Consider the following 15,194-nt stretch of genomic DNA (forward strand, 5'->3'; position numbering starts at 1 on the left):
AAAAACATTTATGATGAAACGAACAATATCACTATTAGAATAATGCGGCATTATGGGGAACCAACACTCTGCTGACACATGGAAGTCCAATACAAGAGAAACACTACATCAAATACATGCAGTATACATTCAGTACTGCAGTTACATTCTCACTGTGACAAACTTGAAACTCTCAGACAAGTTGGCTGACATATCAGGTTAAATATCAGGTCCTTGATAAAAAGAAAATACATATTCATAAGTCTAACTAATCACTATCAAGGGTCTAATCATTCTCAGATTGCTCTGCTGCTCACGCGCACAAACAGACAAACACACACACACACACACACACACACACACACACACACACACACACACACACACACACACACACACACACTCATATCCAGCCTTGAATAATAACCATCAGAAAATCAGAAATTCATCATCCGGCCCTGAATCAACAGCAGGAGGAGAGAGATGCTACCTGTATCTAGAAATATCTCTCTGGCTTTGTGTGTGTGTGTGTGTGTGTGTGTGTTGTGTGTGTGTGTGTGTGTGTGTGTGTGTGTGTGTGTGTGTGTGTGTGTGTGTGTGTGTGTGTGTGTGTGTGTGTGTGTGTGTGTGTGTGTGTGTGTGTACAGGGCTCAGCTGAATCAGACTCCAGAGGGTTTTTTTCCACTCTCACAGCCTGAAGCTTCCTGTTCACGCTCTGAATTCAAATCTGTGTGTCGGTTTCACGGCAGCTCAAGAGTGGAGACTTCTCACATGATGAGGATGATGATGATGATGATGATGAGGAAGATGAAGAGGGGCATGAGGCCAATAACAATGGTGGTTGGGATAGTCATGCAGTAGAGGAGCAGGGTGAAGAACGAGGCTGAAGGTGATGAAGAGGTTTGAGGATGACAATGAAGATAAGCAGGGTGATGGATGAAGGTGATACTGATGATTATGTTGATGAGGATGAACAGGATGAGGACGATAATGAGGAAGAACATCAACCACGATGGAGAATGCAACCTAAACAAGTTGACTTTCCAGATCTGTGCTCTATCAGTGAGGTAGTAGAAAACATGTAGCCTTTTAAATAACGAGCCAACACGGACACATTTGGCTGAAAGTCACCAGTTAACACGGTAACTCGTTAAACTGAAACACCTGTTCTGAAACGGTGCTGATCCTGTCTGAATTTGGACTCATGACTGACAAACATGAAGAAAACAGACATTCTGATTCCGGTAATAGTTTTAATTTAATGGTTAAAGCTTAATAACTCGTCTTATAGTCTGGAGCAAAACGACACTTCTGCTGCAAACATGCGCGCTCATATTTATGATGTCGTCGGCCGTAAAACGCTCTATAATGAGGAGGATGATGCTGTTGTAATAGGATAATAACGACTATAATGATCCTAATTAGGGTGGTGATGGCTACATAATCTAATACACTATGTTAGAATTGTCTTCTTACGACACTAAGCATCACTTTTAGTGCAGAATAAACCGTTAAAACAATAACACAGGTTTATTCTCACAGCAACTCCTCCAAATCCCCAAATATATCTGCCCGGTCGTTGCTTTGAATCTCTTCATCCTTTGCAGTTGTGTGTTAAAGCATTGGCAGTGAGCTGGGAGGAAATGTGGGGATTTGGAGTTCTTTTGGGCGTAATAAGAGTATCAGGGAGTATGTTTTCTGATGCACTTCTTTAGCCGTAGGACATTGACTGTGAAAATGTATTCCACCGCAAAATAAAAGAATACACCTCTGGAAGATTTCTTTATAAAGCAGAAGGTTTTCTTTCTTTAAAGAGCAGCTTTTGAATTCAACAGGTCAACAAGATGACCTCTATTTAGAGATCCTTGACAGATGAATAAAACATAAAAAGTGGTGGTTGGTGATTTTTCTTACAGGTGTAACAGCTCCTGCCTGACCTCTGACCTTGTTATGTGCTATGTGTGTATATATATCTATATATATATATAAAGGCAGAGAGTGAGTGTCCTTACTGATGCAGGCTCCGTGCCAGCCGTAGTGTCCCTGTGGACAGCTGGAGACGCAGTGATCTCCCAGCAGCCACGTCCTCGCCGCTCTGCACCACAGACACACGCTGCCGACGCCCGTCTGGAGGTCGGCCGCGCAGCGCTGACAGTCGGAGCTGCACTCTGCAAAGGAAATGAAGGCTTGTATTTATTATATATTATATTTATATCATCACACTTATGATACAGATAAACATCAAAGTCACACAGATGAGCGACCGCGGCGTTCCAGGACTGCTGTGCTTTTGTCACATCACCAAAATAAACGTTGTGACTAACCAAACCTGACAAACTTTAGTTTTAATATTCTAACAGCTTTATTATAATCATTGGCAGTATGCAACACACGTGTACAAACTGGAGGTAGCAGCTCCACCTCTTGGGAATTGCAGTTTTTTTAGTATTGAATGGAGGCATACAAATAAAAATATATACAACCAAAAAGCACCTAATACTGCTTAATGATTAGAATGGGATTAGTTGTTTTTAGCTGCCTGTCTACTGTTGATTTAAATGCTCTGATGTGAAACAGTTCTTTGAGAAACTTGAGTAACTCCAATACTAAAAATCTGAAATAATTTTCCGTGTCTTTGGTTAAAAAAAGTTGGTCTTAAGCCAGAATGTAATATGGAACTTAAATGCACTTAAGGGATACAATTTTGCCAGATAATATTGTTGTATGGAATTCAATCAGATCTTTCTAAGTATTTCTTATCCAATTGCTCGATTAATTGATGGGATAATCTGTAGAATACTTAATTACTTAAATGATCAATAGCTGCAGCCGTACTCTGATGAAGGTGTGTTAGACCTAGAGCTCACAATAAAGGTAACCACTGCAAAGTGTGTGAATATCAATCTGGACTTATTGATTCTTCCAGCAGCGTAGCAAAAATGAATCAGTGGTCATCCTGCATTATCAGTTATTGTGACGATAAAAGTCTTTATTTACACAGCAAAGATGAAACTGCAAATCTAACTTATATTGGGCTTTAAAATGGAAGTTAAAAACAGGGTTACCACATGAAGTTGAACATCAAATTTCACGACATTTAAACGATCTAAAAGGACTTTTCAAATACAATAAAGGAAATGTTTTAGAAAAAGATTTTCTGTCAGTGGTCAACGGTCTAAATCAAGACTCAAGACTGTTTTTGTTCAAAATAGTCCATTTATTTCTAACTGAACTCTAACGTTTCTTCTACTTCTTGCTCTTCAGCATCATCCTTTGACAGGAAACACAAAGCAACAGAGGGAGGTCACAGAGCAGATGAATCTTTATGCATGCACCAGGATACTTATTTATTCAGAAAAACTTTTTGATCTATATTTACTTCCTCTAAAATATGTTAGCTTTTAAAATTCAGAGCCTGTGGGATTCTCATTGGAAGACAAACTAAATAGAAAAGGCAACAAGTGAAGAAAATTACACAGAAACAGAAAAACAACATTTATTAGAAGAGACGTCCTCATAAAAGAGGAACTTTAATGAGGACGTCTCTTCTAAAAATGCTGGAATCAGGTGTTAAATTCACTAATTAAACCTCAGTAATGATTCCTCTGCGAGAAATAAAATCAGATCTTTGTTTCTTTTCTCATTTATTAACTCTCAAACTTAGATCTCCCTCCGTGTTTGAGATAAACCCGTATAGAAACCCCACAGAACGAGGCTCAGCAGGGCCGCCCAAACAGAGCCGGGATTAGCAGAACAATGAAGAACACCTCGGAGGGGTTTTATCTGATGGAGACCTGAGAGGTAGCGGGCCGTGCTAACTTTAAGAGATCTCTATCTGCGGAGGAAACAGCAGAACAACGAGGCTCTGCAGGTGAAGAGGTGTGTGTGTGTCGGTCCAGGTGAGGGGAAACAGATAAAGAGGCCGATCACGTACGGGTGTTAGAAGAACGGGAAGAGTTAAGAACATGAAAGCTTCTTTTTCTCTTCCTTTGTGAAGGATTTAAGCGATTACAAACTGAGGGCAGATAAATATCAAACCGTGTGACAATAAAAAGATCTGGATTTAGTCCCAAAAAAAAGATGATCTTCTCTCTGGGTTTTTGTTTGCCAGAAAATGATCTAAAGGTGATTCATGCATTCAATACTACTATTCCAGTGGATTTATCCTTTCAGAATAAGTGGAAATGTTAGACTTTTAAATTAGTTTAGACGTGCTTTAAATGACAAATGAGAAAAAGGGGAAGATGTTTTAATGTTTTTAAATGCTAAAATAATAACAGCAAAAAGGCAAATTAATGAAAATAATGTAAAAACTACATTTGGAGCAACATGATCTGTATGCAAGTGATCGTGGGATGAATAAAAACCAAAACACGGGAAAGAAACACATTTCTTCTGCCACTTTTCTTTATTCTTATCCGACATAAACTAAAAGGCGTAGGAGTTGTCTTTATCATCTTTGCCCTGCAAACACAGGCATGTTATATTTAACTCCCTGTTTCCATGGCTCAGGTAAATATACTTATTCATACACTGTACTTTTTTCAGAAAGGTTCTTTCCATTGTTTCATTTTCTATAAAAAAATATGCAGAAGCTTTAGAAGTGTTTGAAAGAGGACAAAACCCTGTTCATTTTTAGTCTCAAGTCTTAAAAACTACATTTAAATACCAGATTTAAGGTCTGCTTGTTTGGGTCCACACATTATATTTCCTTTAGCTCCGTCCTGTTTAACTACATGTCACATGTTTGGGACTCAACTGGACTATAAGCTGAGATGAACCAGCCGATGGAGGTTTAGATTCAAGAGTAGAGGAAAAAGAAACATGAATCATTGAAATATAGACACATAGACCTCTTCAAAGACAGGGAGTCACCTTTTGTTGTCTCTCTTGGTTTCCATGGAGATAAATCTGAATAATATTACTTTCCGTAAAATGAACTGAACGATTGAATTGTGGAGAATCGAACCGATCTAACAAAGTCCCTTTTGACAAAAGCTACCGAGGGTCTAATATAGTCCTGCGTTCATTTGTCAAAAACATGCAGCAAAACCTGGAGAGCAGAAGGGACTCGGCTTTTAATTGAAGTTTAACGGCGTTTGGTTAAGACTTGATTAGTTATTTCTGGTGATGGTACTTTTTCTTGTTAGAAAACCAAATAGATAAAGTCCATGTAATCCACATTTATTGTATATCTAATAGTAGCAGACGTTTGTTTCAAGACATATAATTGAGGGACGAGTCAATTATCTTTATATCAATTCGATTGTAAACTGTGACTGTTGTATGAGAAATCCTTTGATGTTTCATCACGTATATTTCTAGATTTCTACATTTAACTCGGACATTATTTCTGACTCCAGAGCAGCCGTTAATCTGAGCTCCTCCTCAACATGGTGAGTCACGCTCTCCTTCTGAAGCAGATCCAGCATCAGCAGACTAGAAGAAGAAGAAGAAGAAGAAGAAGAAGAAGAAGAAGAAGAAGAAGAAGAAGAAGAAGAAGAAGAAGAAGAAGAAGAAGGTCTTCCTCTCTTGTCACTCCTTTTATACTTCATCACTTTACAACCAAACACGTCTCGGCGTTCCTCCTGCCAGGTAATCCGGCTCCAGGCGCTCTCCTCGAAACGTCTCCACGCTGGAGATAAGATAACTCATACGTCAGGGGGATTAATATTGACTGTGCAGACTAAACCTGAATATAAAACTGAAATGGTATTGATTCGGGTCCTCGGCGTCCCTCTTTATGGCACAGTTTTACCATTTTCTGAAGCGCATAAAAAAGGTATTGTGGAGATATAAATGCACGACACGCAGACTGGATGATGGCATTCACCCGGGGGACGGATTTACACCAGACATTATCCGACATCTCGCTTTTCTTTTTATATCCCCCTGCATATGAAATATATAGAGCAGAATCCCACTTCAACGAGAGTCACGGAGGAAGATAAAGACCCTAACGCCTCTCAATTAGTCGCTCCGTTCAGACTTTGTTTCTGAGAGTCTGAGTGCAGCAGAAGTTCAGATACGACAGGAACAAAAGTGGGACATCTTAGTTACAGGCGTAAGAGGAGACGGAGAGAGAGACGCTGTGTGGTCCTCTGACGCTGATTCCCCCTGTCTAGACACGCTGCCCCGACACAGGACGGATTTACACTGCAGCTATTAAAGCAGTCCTACTTTTCTCTTCACGCTCAGCTCTGAATCCCTCCGTCGTCACCCCAAAAAAACTGGAAAAAAGTTGTTTTAAATGTCAGATCTAGAGTAAGGAACGTAGCTCCACTCTGTCACTCTCACAAAGGCCTGCATTAATGTTTTATGTGGACATTTCTACTGTATAAATAAGGGAATATAACACAATGACACCTCAATTATGTTCACGTCATGTGCAGAATATTAAAAAGCCACATATTGAGCTGTAATTAAATGTAATAGGGGGAACAAAGGATTAAAGCCTTTCAAAGAGGACATGTCTTTATCAGACAAATGTATTTTGTGCTCCCATCTTCTGCACATTTAGGCAGTTAACCCCCTGATCGCTCGCTGACATTACGATCTTTTAGAGGCAGTAGAGGGTTCAGATTCAAAGATAGAGTGAAGATCTTGGTAGCTTGTCTGGAAGGGGTGTAAATGATGCTACAAATTCTGGTGAGGAGAAAAACTGGTATGGCAATATTCACGGACATTATCTTGACCTCTCACCTCAAGAAATCCGAATGGAAATGAGTTTTTGAGACTCTTGCAGGGTTATTTTAACATTCTTAAAATGGTGTATTTCAATATTTCTTTAACCGTTCCTGTAATGCTGAGACTCTTGTGGATCTAGTGAGTCGGATTGTACTCATGTGTAAGGATGATGGTAGTCCCCTGAGACAAAGACTTGACTTGGTAAAAAAAAAGTACTTGTTGTGACCTCTAGGATAATCAAAGGGGCATGAAACCTAACAACCACAAACAAGAGACTGGGAGCATTCAGAGGGTTTATAAAATAAGATAAGATAATCCTTTATTAGTCCCGCAGCAGGGAAATTTACCATATACATATATTGCTTTCCTTATGGTTATTGACAATAAGGGGGTTTCTGGTGTTAGCCATCATATTGCCAAAATATGGAATTCTTTAGAAGAAATCTCCAAATGTCAAAAGTTTTAGATACCAAATCACAGCATGGCATTTCCTGTGGTGTTCTGAGGAATGTTTTAAATTAGAACCAAATCTAGGTGACAAATGGTGTCAACCCCAAAAGTTGCTGGAATAATTTTTGAGACAGAATAGAGCATGGGAATGTCTATCATATACTTCTATCATAATGTTCTTAGCCCTTTTACACTTTCACTATTTATTTTGTTACTGATTTATGACAAGAACAACTTGACAGACAGTGAGCTGCATCTCAATTTAATCCCCAGGGTCCTAGCGTTTAGATGACGTATATAACACTTCTATACTGATGACATGCTATTTTCCCCGAAAGATCTCCTGTCTTACCTAAAAGAAGTCTATGTGGCTCTATAAGGGTTAACCTCTCTTAACTCCAAATCAGTTTGTTGTTTAACTCCTAAAATATACATTTAGACATATTCTTTGTTTAGTTTACAGTCAGCACAGGATGCAATTATAGCTCCACATGTATGTTTTCATATTGTATTCATTCAAGAACAATGCCTCTGTGATTCAAACGCCTCGGCTCAGGGTCACACTGAAATAATACTGCCTGCATGTCTTACCAAAGAAATTAATACGACTATCTATAACAGAGTTTGCAGAGGAGAAAAAAAACATGTTTAATTTAGAACGCTCAAACGTACAAAGATGTAAAAAAAGACATGTTTACTGTGTGAAAGGAGTTACTGTGGCCGTTGGTTTAGTAGAGAAACACATTCATGTTGATCTCCAGCATTTAAACATTATAAATGCATGTAAATGTACATAAACAGCAGCTGTCGCTGTAGGCAACAACGTCTCTAAAATGTGTTTCAACAGAAAAACATGATCCCGTTTCTTTTCTTTCAACGCCTTGTTACTATGGTGATGCATTCTTGCCTATTTTAAGCTTCATATGCTGTTAAATGATGACTCCGACACAACTATGACGCAAAATAAACTTGCGTATAGATGAAAGCTTTGAGTCGAGGCGTTCTCTCTCTCTCTCTCTCTTTCATTCGGACTTTCAGAGCTCAAAACATTTCCCTGTGACTCACTCGGTTCTCTTCACATCAGAAGAGATGGATTTCATAAAACAGGAAAAAAAACAGAAGGAGGGTGAGGGAGTTAAACCTTCTCTCGCTGCAGCTGATATTACTTTTCATGTGAGACTCACATCTCAGGCTTATAGTTTGACCCGAAAAAAATTGGTCTTGAGTTTTTCAAACAGATCTTTTGCATTTGTTTGTTTACGTCTCCTTTACAGTAGGCCATGCCCAAATTATTGTGTTTACACTCAAAAATATCCATTCAGTCAGGAAGGACGGAGGTCCCTGCAGTCAATGGGGAAGATCTCTGCAATCAAACCTAAATAACGAGGATGGGAACCCCCAGAGAAAGAAAAGTGAACCAGGATGACTTTGAAATTCTAATCTATAACTTTATAAGAATGTCAGAGATTTTAAAATTTCAGAGACCATGTTGAGGAAATATTTATGATCTGTGTCCATAAAACAGGTGAGTAAAGGTGGAACACAGAAGTATAACAGAACGCTGAATAAGACATTTTTATCCGACCAAAAAGTTAGAGTGAATGTTCATGATCTAAAAACATACTGGGAAATGATTTAAGATGTGAGACTAAAACACAGACAACTCCATGGTAGAGACCTGTCAATCACAGTAGCCCCGCCCTAAAGCATCCCCTGCTTTATGGTCTGTTTGACTCTAAATGGAGCATCATTTACTAAATGAACATCATGCTGTATTGAAGAAGACTTGAAACTAGAGATTGAGACCATAAACTCATGTTTACAATGTTTACTGAGGGAATAAATCAAGAGAGAAGTAGAGTCATTTTCTCATAGACTTCTATACAACCAGAGGAGTCGCCCCCTGATGGACACTAGAGAGAATGCAGCTTTAAGACACTTCAGTATTGACTTCACTTTTTAGAACGGGAGGTGGCCGCCTGTCTCAGACACATCAATATTTCCCATCTTTTATATGGGGTTACATACAGGCCCAACTGTGATGTTGTCTATTTCCTTTTTACTATCTCTTCTTCATGTTCCAGTCTCCAATAGATGTGGACTTTTCTGCAGAAGCATAAATCACAGATGAGCAGCGGTTCAGGACTGAGTGTGATGGCTCCGAAACAGTTTAAGGTTTAAGATAACAGTGTTTTTTAAGCACAAGCGCTTGTGGAATTTGTCTAAATCACCTGGTTGGCTCTGATAAAGTGTGAGCGACGAGAGTGCTGCTTCCGTCAAATGGGAATCGAATTTAGAGGTGAGGAAGGAGAGGGAGGAAGTGAGAGACAGACGGGAGGAGAATGAGAGGAGATGACACATCTGCCTCTGATGGCTGCTCTCATATGTGAACTCATGATTGAGGGCGAAAGCATCATCGCCTTAAGAGGTTATGTAACAGCAAAGGTGTAATCCAAGGCTGTGTGTGTGTGTGTGTGTGTGTGTGTGTGTGTGTGTGTGTGTGTGTGTGTGTGTGTGTGTGTGTGTGTGTGTGTGTGTGTGTGTGTGTGTGTGTGTGTGTGTGTGTGTCTGTGTGAGAGAGAGAGAGAGAAGGAGAAAATAAGAAATGGAAAATAATAAAGGAGAGATAAAAAATGTGTCTCTGAAAGTCTAGAAAATCAGAGTTAGAGAGAAAGCTTTATATATATATATATATGTGTGTGTGTGTGTGTGTGTGTGTGTGTGTGTGTGTGTGCGTCTGTGAGAGAGAGAGAGAGAGAGAGAGAGAGAGAGAGATGTGTGTGTGCATGAGAAAAAAAGTGCAGAAGGATAAAACAAGAATAAGTAAATAAAGGAGGGATAAAAATGTGTAAATCTGTGTGTAAGAAAACGTGTGTGCGTGTGTGTGTGCGTGTGTGTGTGTGTGTGTGTGTGTGTGTGTGCGTGCGTGTGTGTGTGTGTGTGTGTGTGTGTGTGTGTGTGTGTGTACGTGAGACAGAAAGAAAGAAGGAGAAAATAAGAAACGGAAAATAATAAAGGAGAGATATAAAATGTGTCTCTGAAAGTCTAGAAAATCTGAGTTAGAGAGAGAGCTTAGTACATATATATATATATATATATATATATATATATATATGTGTGTATGTGTGTGTGTGTGTGTGTGTGTGTGTGTGTGTGTGTGTGTGTGTTAAGGTGCGTGTGTGTCATGCAGAAATGATGACCCCAGTATTTCTGTAGCCCCAAAGTGCCTGAAGGCATCTTTTATTAACCAGAGTTCGGCAGAGTTTGACCCATTTGAGATTAGGTTTGTGTGTTAGTTTGCAAAACTAACTGCTTGTGTGTGTGTGTGTGTGTGTGTGTGTGTGTGTGTGTGTGTGTGTGTGTGTGTGTGTGTGTGTGTGTGTGTGTGTGTGTGTGTGTGAGATAAAATCTGGTTGCAGTTTCTCATCTCCAAACAGTGTGTGTCATCATAAACTGTAATTAAAAGTCAATGTGTCGTTTATTTTTCTGTTTACCCCCCGCTGTTATCTCCTCCACGCCGGCTTCCCATCGTGTAAACATGCCTGTTTTTAATCTACAGCCAGCGGTCCAGATAGGTAAAATCTCATTTCATTACCCAGCCGAGAGGGAGGAAGAACCTTTTACGCACAAACACTGCCGTCTAAAACGTTCTATTTATCTTCTGTCTGCTGGTTTATCCTGTTTGGCCTGTCAGAGACTAAATGTGTGCACGATGAGGAGGAGAAGTGGAGCGAGGAGGTGGAAGTATCTAGTGTTTATTAGCTGAGATCTAAAGAAAAGCTTGTCTTCATCCACGTGGATGCTCCATGTAGAGTTTCTCTAAAAAGCTTAACTGCGAGAAATTCATTTAAAGTCGTTTTTTTTATAATTATATCAAACGGTAAAGATATGTTTATTGGAAGAAACTCTTTCTCCAGTTTGTTGTTTGTAGTTAAATAACTATTGACAACACTTTTAAATTCATATTTCAAAGTTCTCTCTTAAAGGAAGATAGAAACACATGGTTGTCCAGGAAGTTAACATGACTATAAAGTTTATGTTATGGCTATAACTGTACTTTCATTTTTGGTTTCTACAAAGAAACTAATCTTTAGCTTCCGCTCACGGCTCAATGATGTTATTGAAATGCATTGTGGGAGTCTTGGTGCACTTCTGTACCTGTATTTTTCCGCTCACAGGTTTGAACCTTTATCATGAACTTTTTTTTTTTCAATCAAATATCGAGACAATTTCTATCATGTCCATCCAAGACGTCAAGTGCTCAAACTGTCGGTCACTTTCTTCTGTCTATGAGAAAAAATAAAGGTCTTTTTGTTACTCTAGTCTTATAACTAAATTGCAGGCGACTGATGCTATAATTCAAATTACTGTAGCTGGTGAAAGCATTAAAGTTTAAATCTCCTAACAGGTCTGATTAGACAGGTTTCAGTAATTCATTTAGTATATATTTTTAAAAAAAATGGATTTTTGCTTAAATATGGGACCCTTTTAGATCAACAAATATAATATATAAACCTCTCTTTGTACTCAAGAGAACCTGCTTTTTATCCACCTGTTTCTATGGAGACCAGTTGGACACTAATCCTGACTTATTTCAGTAAAAACAGCAGCTTTTCCTTTCAGATCATTTCAGACCCAACAATCCACCAGAAACCGTCTGCCGAGCTTTCAAGCAAAATAAATCAATCGAAAAAACATCTATTTTACAGAGACGGCCGGCCTCGTTTCTCATGCATAATGCAGCTTATTGGCGTTACAGACCTGTTATGTCTCTGTGTTCGTGATCAAGAAAAGCTCAGCGGGCGGAGCGAGGTACTAAACACTCCAAAGGTCAGTGGTTCAATTCCCACTGGGGGCCACTCAGGCTATAAATACAAGCACTCATGGCGGCGGGTTTGAGGAAAGCGCTGCGCAAATGGTATACAAGTGACAAGTCACACAAATAAACACAAACACAAACACACACAGAGGATGACTTACTGTGGCACTCTCCGCTGATGGCGTCCAGGAAAAGACCGTCTTGGCAGCTCGTCCTGCAGTAGCCGGTCTGTAACAAGGCCAGTGGGGGGCAGGAGGTGCAGTCGGCCTGAGATGGACCGGAGCAGGTCTGGCAGGACGGGTGGCAAGCTGGGAGGGGGAAGACAGAAGGAGGGAGAGGGACAAAAGTGGGGGATAAAAGGGTTAAAATCAGGTAAAATATCATAAAATAAAGTGGTATGGGAAAGAACAGGATGTATGTAGGAAAGAAAGTATGCATCGAGGAGATGAAGGGTGAATATAGAGGGGTAAGAAAAAGGAGGAAGAAAAGACAAAGGAGACGAGGAGAGGAAGAGGATGGAAGGGGGAGAGGAAGTTTGGGAAATAGAGAGAAGAAAGAAGATGCAATGAGAAGGAGAGGAGAGAGGAGAGAAAGGAAAGGAGGCCAGGAAAGATCAGGAAGGAAGGACGAGGTTGAAAATGGAGAGAGTTGAGGATGGAGGAGGAAGAAGTAAGCTGTTTAACTGTTGCAAAAAATAAAAGTCCATTAATAATAGGGAGGCCATATTTTATTTGAATATGTGAAAAATGATCTGGTTGGGTCAAACAAACACAGGACTTTCAAGCAGGAGGACGCTGTCCGTGTCCTGTGTAAAAACTGAAAGTCAGCATTGACCTATTTTACTGTTACTGTGAGGAGCTTTTAACTGGTCCTGAACCAGTCTCAGTTTAGTCCTGGTCCTCTATAGACCTCCATCAGTAAACCAGACCATCAGAGAGAAGATCGTCTGTTTCTATAAAGTTATTCTTAAAGCTCGTCATCGGAGCCACCGGGTCGGATTCTGGAGAAACCAGATGAAATCATGAAGGTTCACCAGAAACTCCTTCAGCTCAGACTCCAGCAGAGACCAGTCCACCGTGGACAGACCCAGATCCAGCAGAGACCAGTCCACCGTGGACAGACCCAGATCCAGCAGAGACCAGTTTACAACATCAACCATGTTTTTAAAAATGTGACCATAATCTGGGGGAAAATGTGTTTCCCTCAAAATGTAAAGTTCAGTCGTATGAGAACGTTATTCTGTAGGAGACTGAATTGTCAGCTTAATCAAACCAGCTAGTCTCTAACTTTGTCTGCTGTTTGGTGCTGGAGGTAGTGTTCAGTGTGTCTATCAGAGCTTGTTTGCTTGTCATTTTGTAGAAAAACCGCTGCCTGCTGCTGCTAGAAAACACTGAGACACTGAGACTGAACCAAACAGACAAATAAATGTGCCATAAAACAAAAGAAAACTATAAAAGAAAAGAGGCTTAAAAGCACCATAGAGCCTCAGTGTTGAAGATAATTCTTTGTGGCTTCGTTATTACGAGCAACACCTTTCACATTACTCATAGTCATTTCATCCATCGCCGTAGTATAAAAGTATCGATCAATGGAGCTTTAACTACACGCTGTGTTGTATTCCACAGCATAAGCAGTCACCAGCTTCTAAACTTTGTAGTAAAAGTTTACTCTCTTGGCGACAGGAATACAATACATCTTCAGGGTACCTGGCTGAGCTTTTAATGAGCCAATCAACAGCGAGGGAGTCCAGGACGACAAAGCAAACGGACCCCATTTATTTTGAACATCCCAGAGGGGGAACGTAATCGGAGCCCATTGTTCTTCCTTACGTTACGAGGTATGTTCGCCATTTCAATTAATCAGCCAAAGTTTGGAGGAATGAAAAAAAAGATATATTATTAAGGGATTCAATGATGTCTACCACAAGTTTCTGTTTTCCTCGAGATAAACAATAAAACACTGCATGCTGGTAGACGGGAGCTAGAAGGGGTCACGTTTCTTCTAATGAGGTCAGAGACGGTAAACGAGCCGATGTAATGAATGGAAGATTAGAGAAAATGGATTTTCATTAACCAGGTGGGTCTGGGGAGGGGGGGGCGGGACTCTTTTCAGTGCTGTGGTAGCTTTTGTTTGTGAGGGAATGTAACTTAGTACATTAACTTAATAACAATTCTGATATAACAGTAGTTTACTAGAGTATTTCCATTCTATACTACTCTATACTTCTACTCCCCTACATTTTAGAGGGAAATATTGTACTTTTTATTCCACATGATGCAGTACTTTACTAATAGTATAATCAAATGTCATTTGATTGGCATTAAAGAAACCGTTTAAGTCCTATTTAAAAGATCCATCCCAGTTTGTATATGTAAACGATGAATCCTCCATGCATACGAAGGTTTGTCACAGAGTTCCACAAGGGTCTGTGCTTGGACCAATTTTATTCACCTTATATATGCTTCCTTTAGGGAATATTGTCAGAAAACACTCCATAAAAGTTAATTGTTATGCAGATGATACCCAATTATATGTATATTTCAAGCCAGACGAAACCAACCAGTTTGTATGTAGATATAAACGGCTCTTCTAAGGTAACACAAACTTATGATTCTTATTTTCAGGACTATATTTTACTTAATAGATCCATCTAAATGAAAAACACTGTTGCTTTAAGTAAGATATCTAACTACGGTACTTAGTTTGGTGCTGTGGAGAGTTTTTAATGACAGGTAGCGTTGGATATTACCTTGATTCTGCCTTCTTCTTGTAGCCTTCTATTTGTGTTCTGGTTAAAATGTGCTTCAAACACAACTATTACAACAGTCATTTTGAGTAATTGTGCTTATTAAAGTACACTTTGCTTGTCTCTCTTTAACACAAAGCTGTAAAAAGCTTTCACTGCTGACCTCACCCATTGAATTCTGTGGTAAACACAAACAGAATTCTTAACAACTGTCTCTCAGGCTTTGGGCCAAATGAATGCTTTGGGTCATATCAATGTTTTTTTATTACCCTGACTAAACTAAGAGCTATAGTCTGGAACCAAAAAACACCAGGAGGCCGAATCCAGCAGCCTCCTAACAGACAAGTACTTCAAACAGCTTCTGAAGAAGCTCTTCTCTTATAACTAGGCTAATTTACAGTATGTCTTATACTAATAAAAACAAGGTTCATTTTTGCTTAATTTGGGGGTTTTTTATGGGTGACAACACTGCTGTCCTTTAAATCCTGCCTTAATTTAAAATGCTGACCATTA

At 39.6% G+C, this 15,194-nt stretch overlaps 1 protein-coding gene across 1 annotated transcript in view; it reads right to left on the reverse strand.

Annotated features, from left to right (window-relative positions):
* fras1 (Fraser extracellular matrix complex subunit 1) overlaps positions 1-15,194 on the reverse strand; it is a 262,161-nt gene that overhangs the window by 105,012 nt on the left and 141,955 nt on the right. Inside the window, exons 19-20 of the mRNA XM_054610644.1 lie at positions 12,097-12,243; positions 1,992-2,147 (exon numbers count right to left, since the gene is read on the reverse strand). Coding sequence (XP_054466619.1) covers positions 1,992-2,147; positions 12,097-12,243 — 303 coding nt within the window. The remainder of the gene's footprint in view (positions 1-1,991; positions 2,148-12,096; positions 12,244-15,194) is intronic.

Source organism: Anoplopoma fimbria, chromosome 13 (assembly GCF_027596085.1).
Source record: "Anoplopoma fimbria isolate UVic2021 breed Golden Eagle Sablefish chromosome 13, Afim_UVic_2022, whole genome shotgun sequence".
Taxonomy (NCBI): Eukaryota; Metazoa; Chordata; class Actinopteri; order Perciformes; family Anoplopomatidae; genus Anoplopoma; species Anoplopoma fimbria.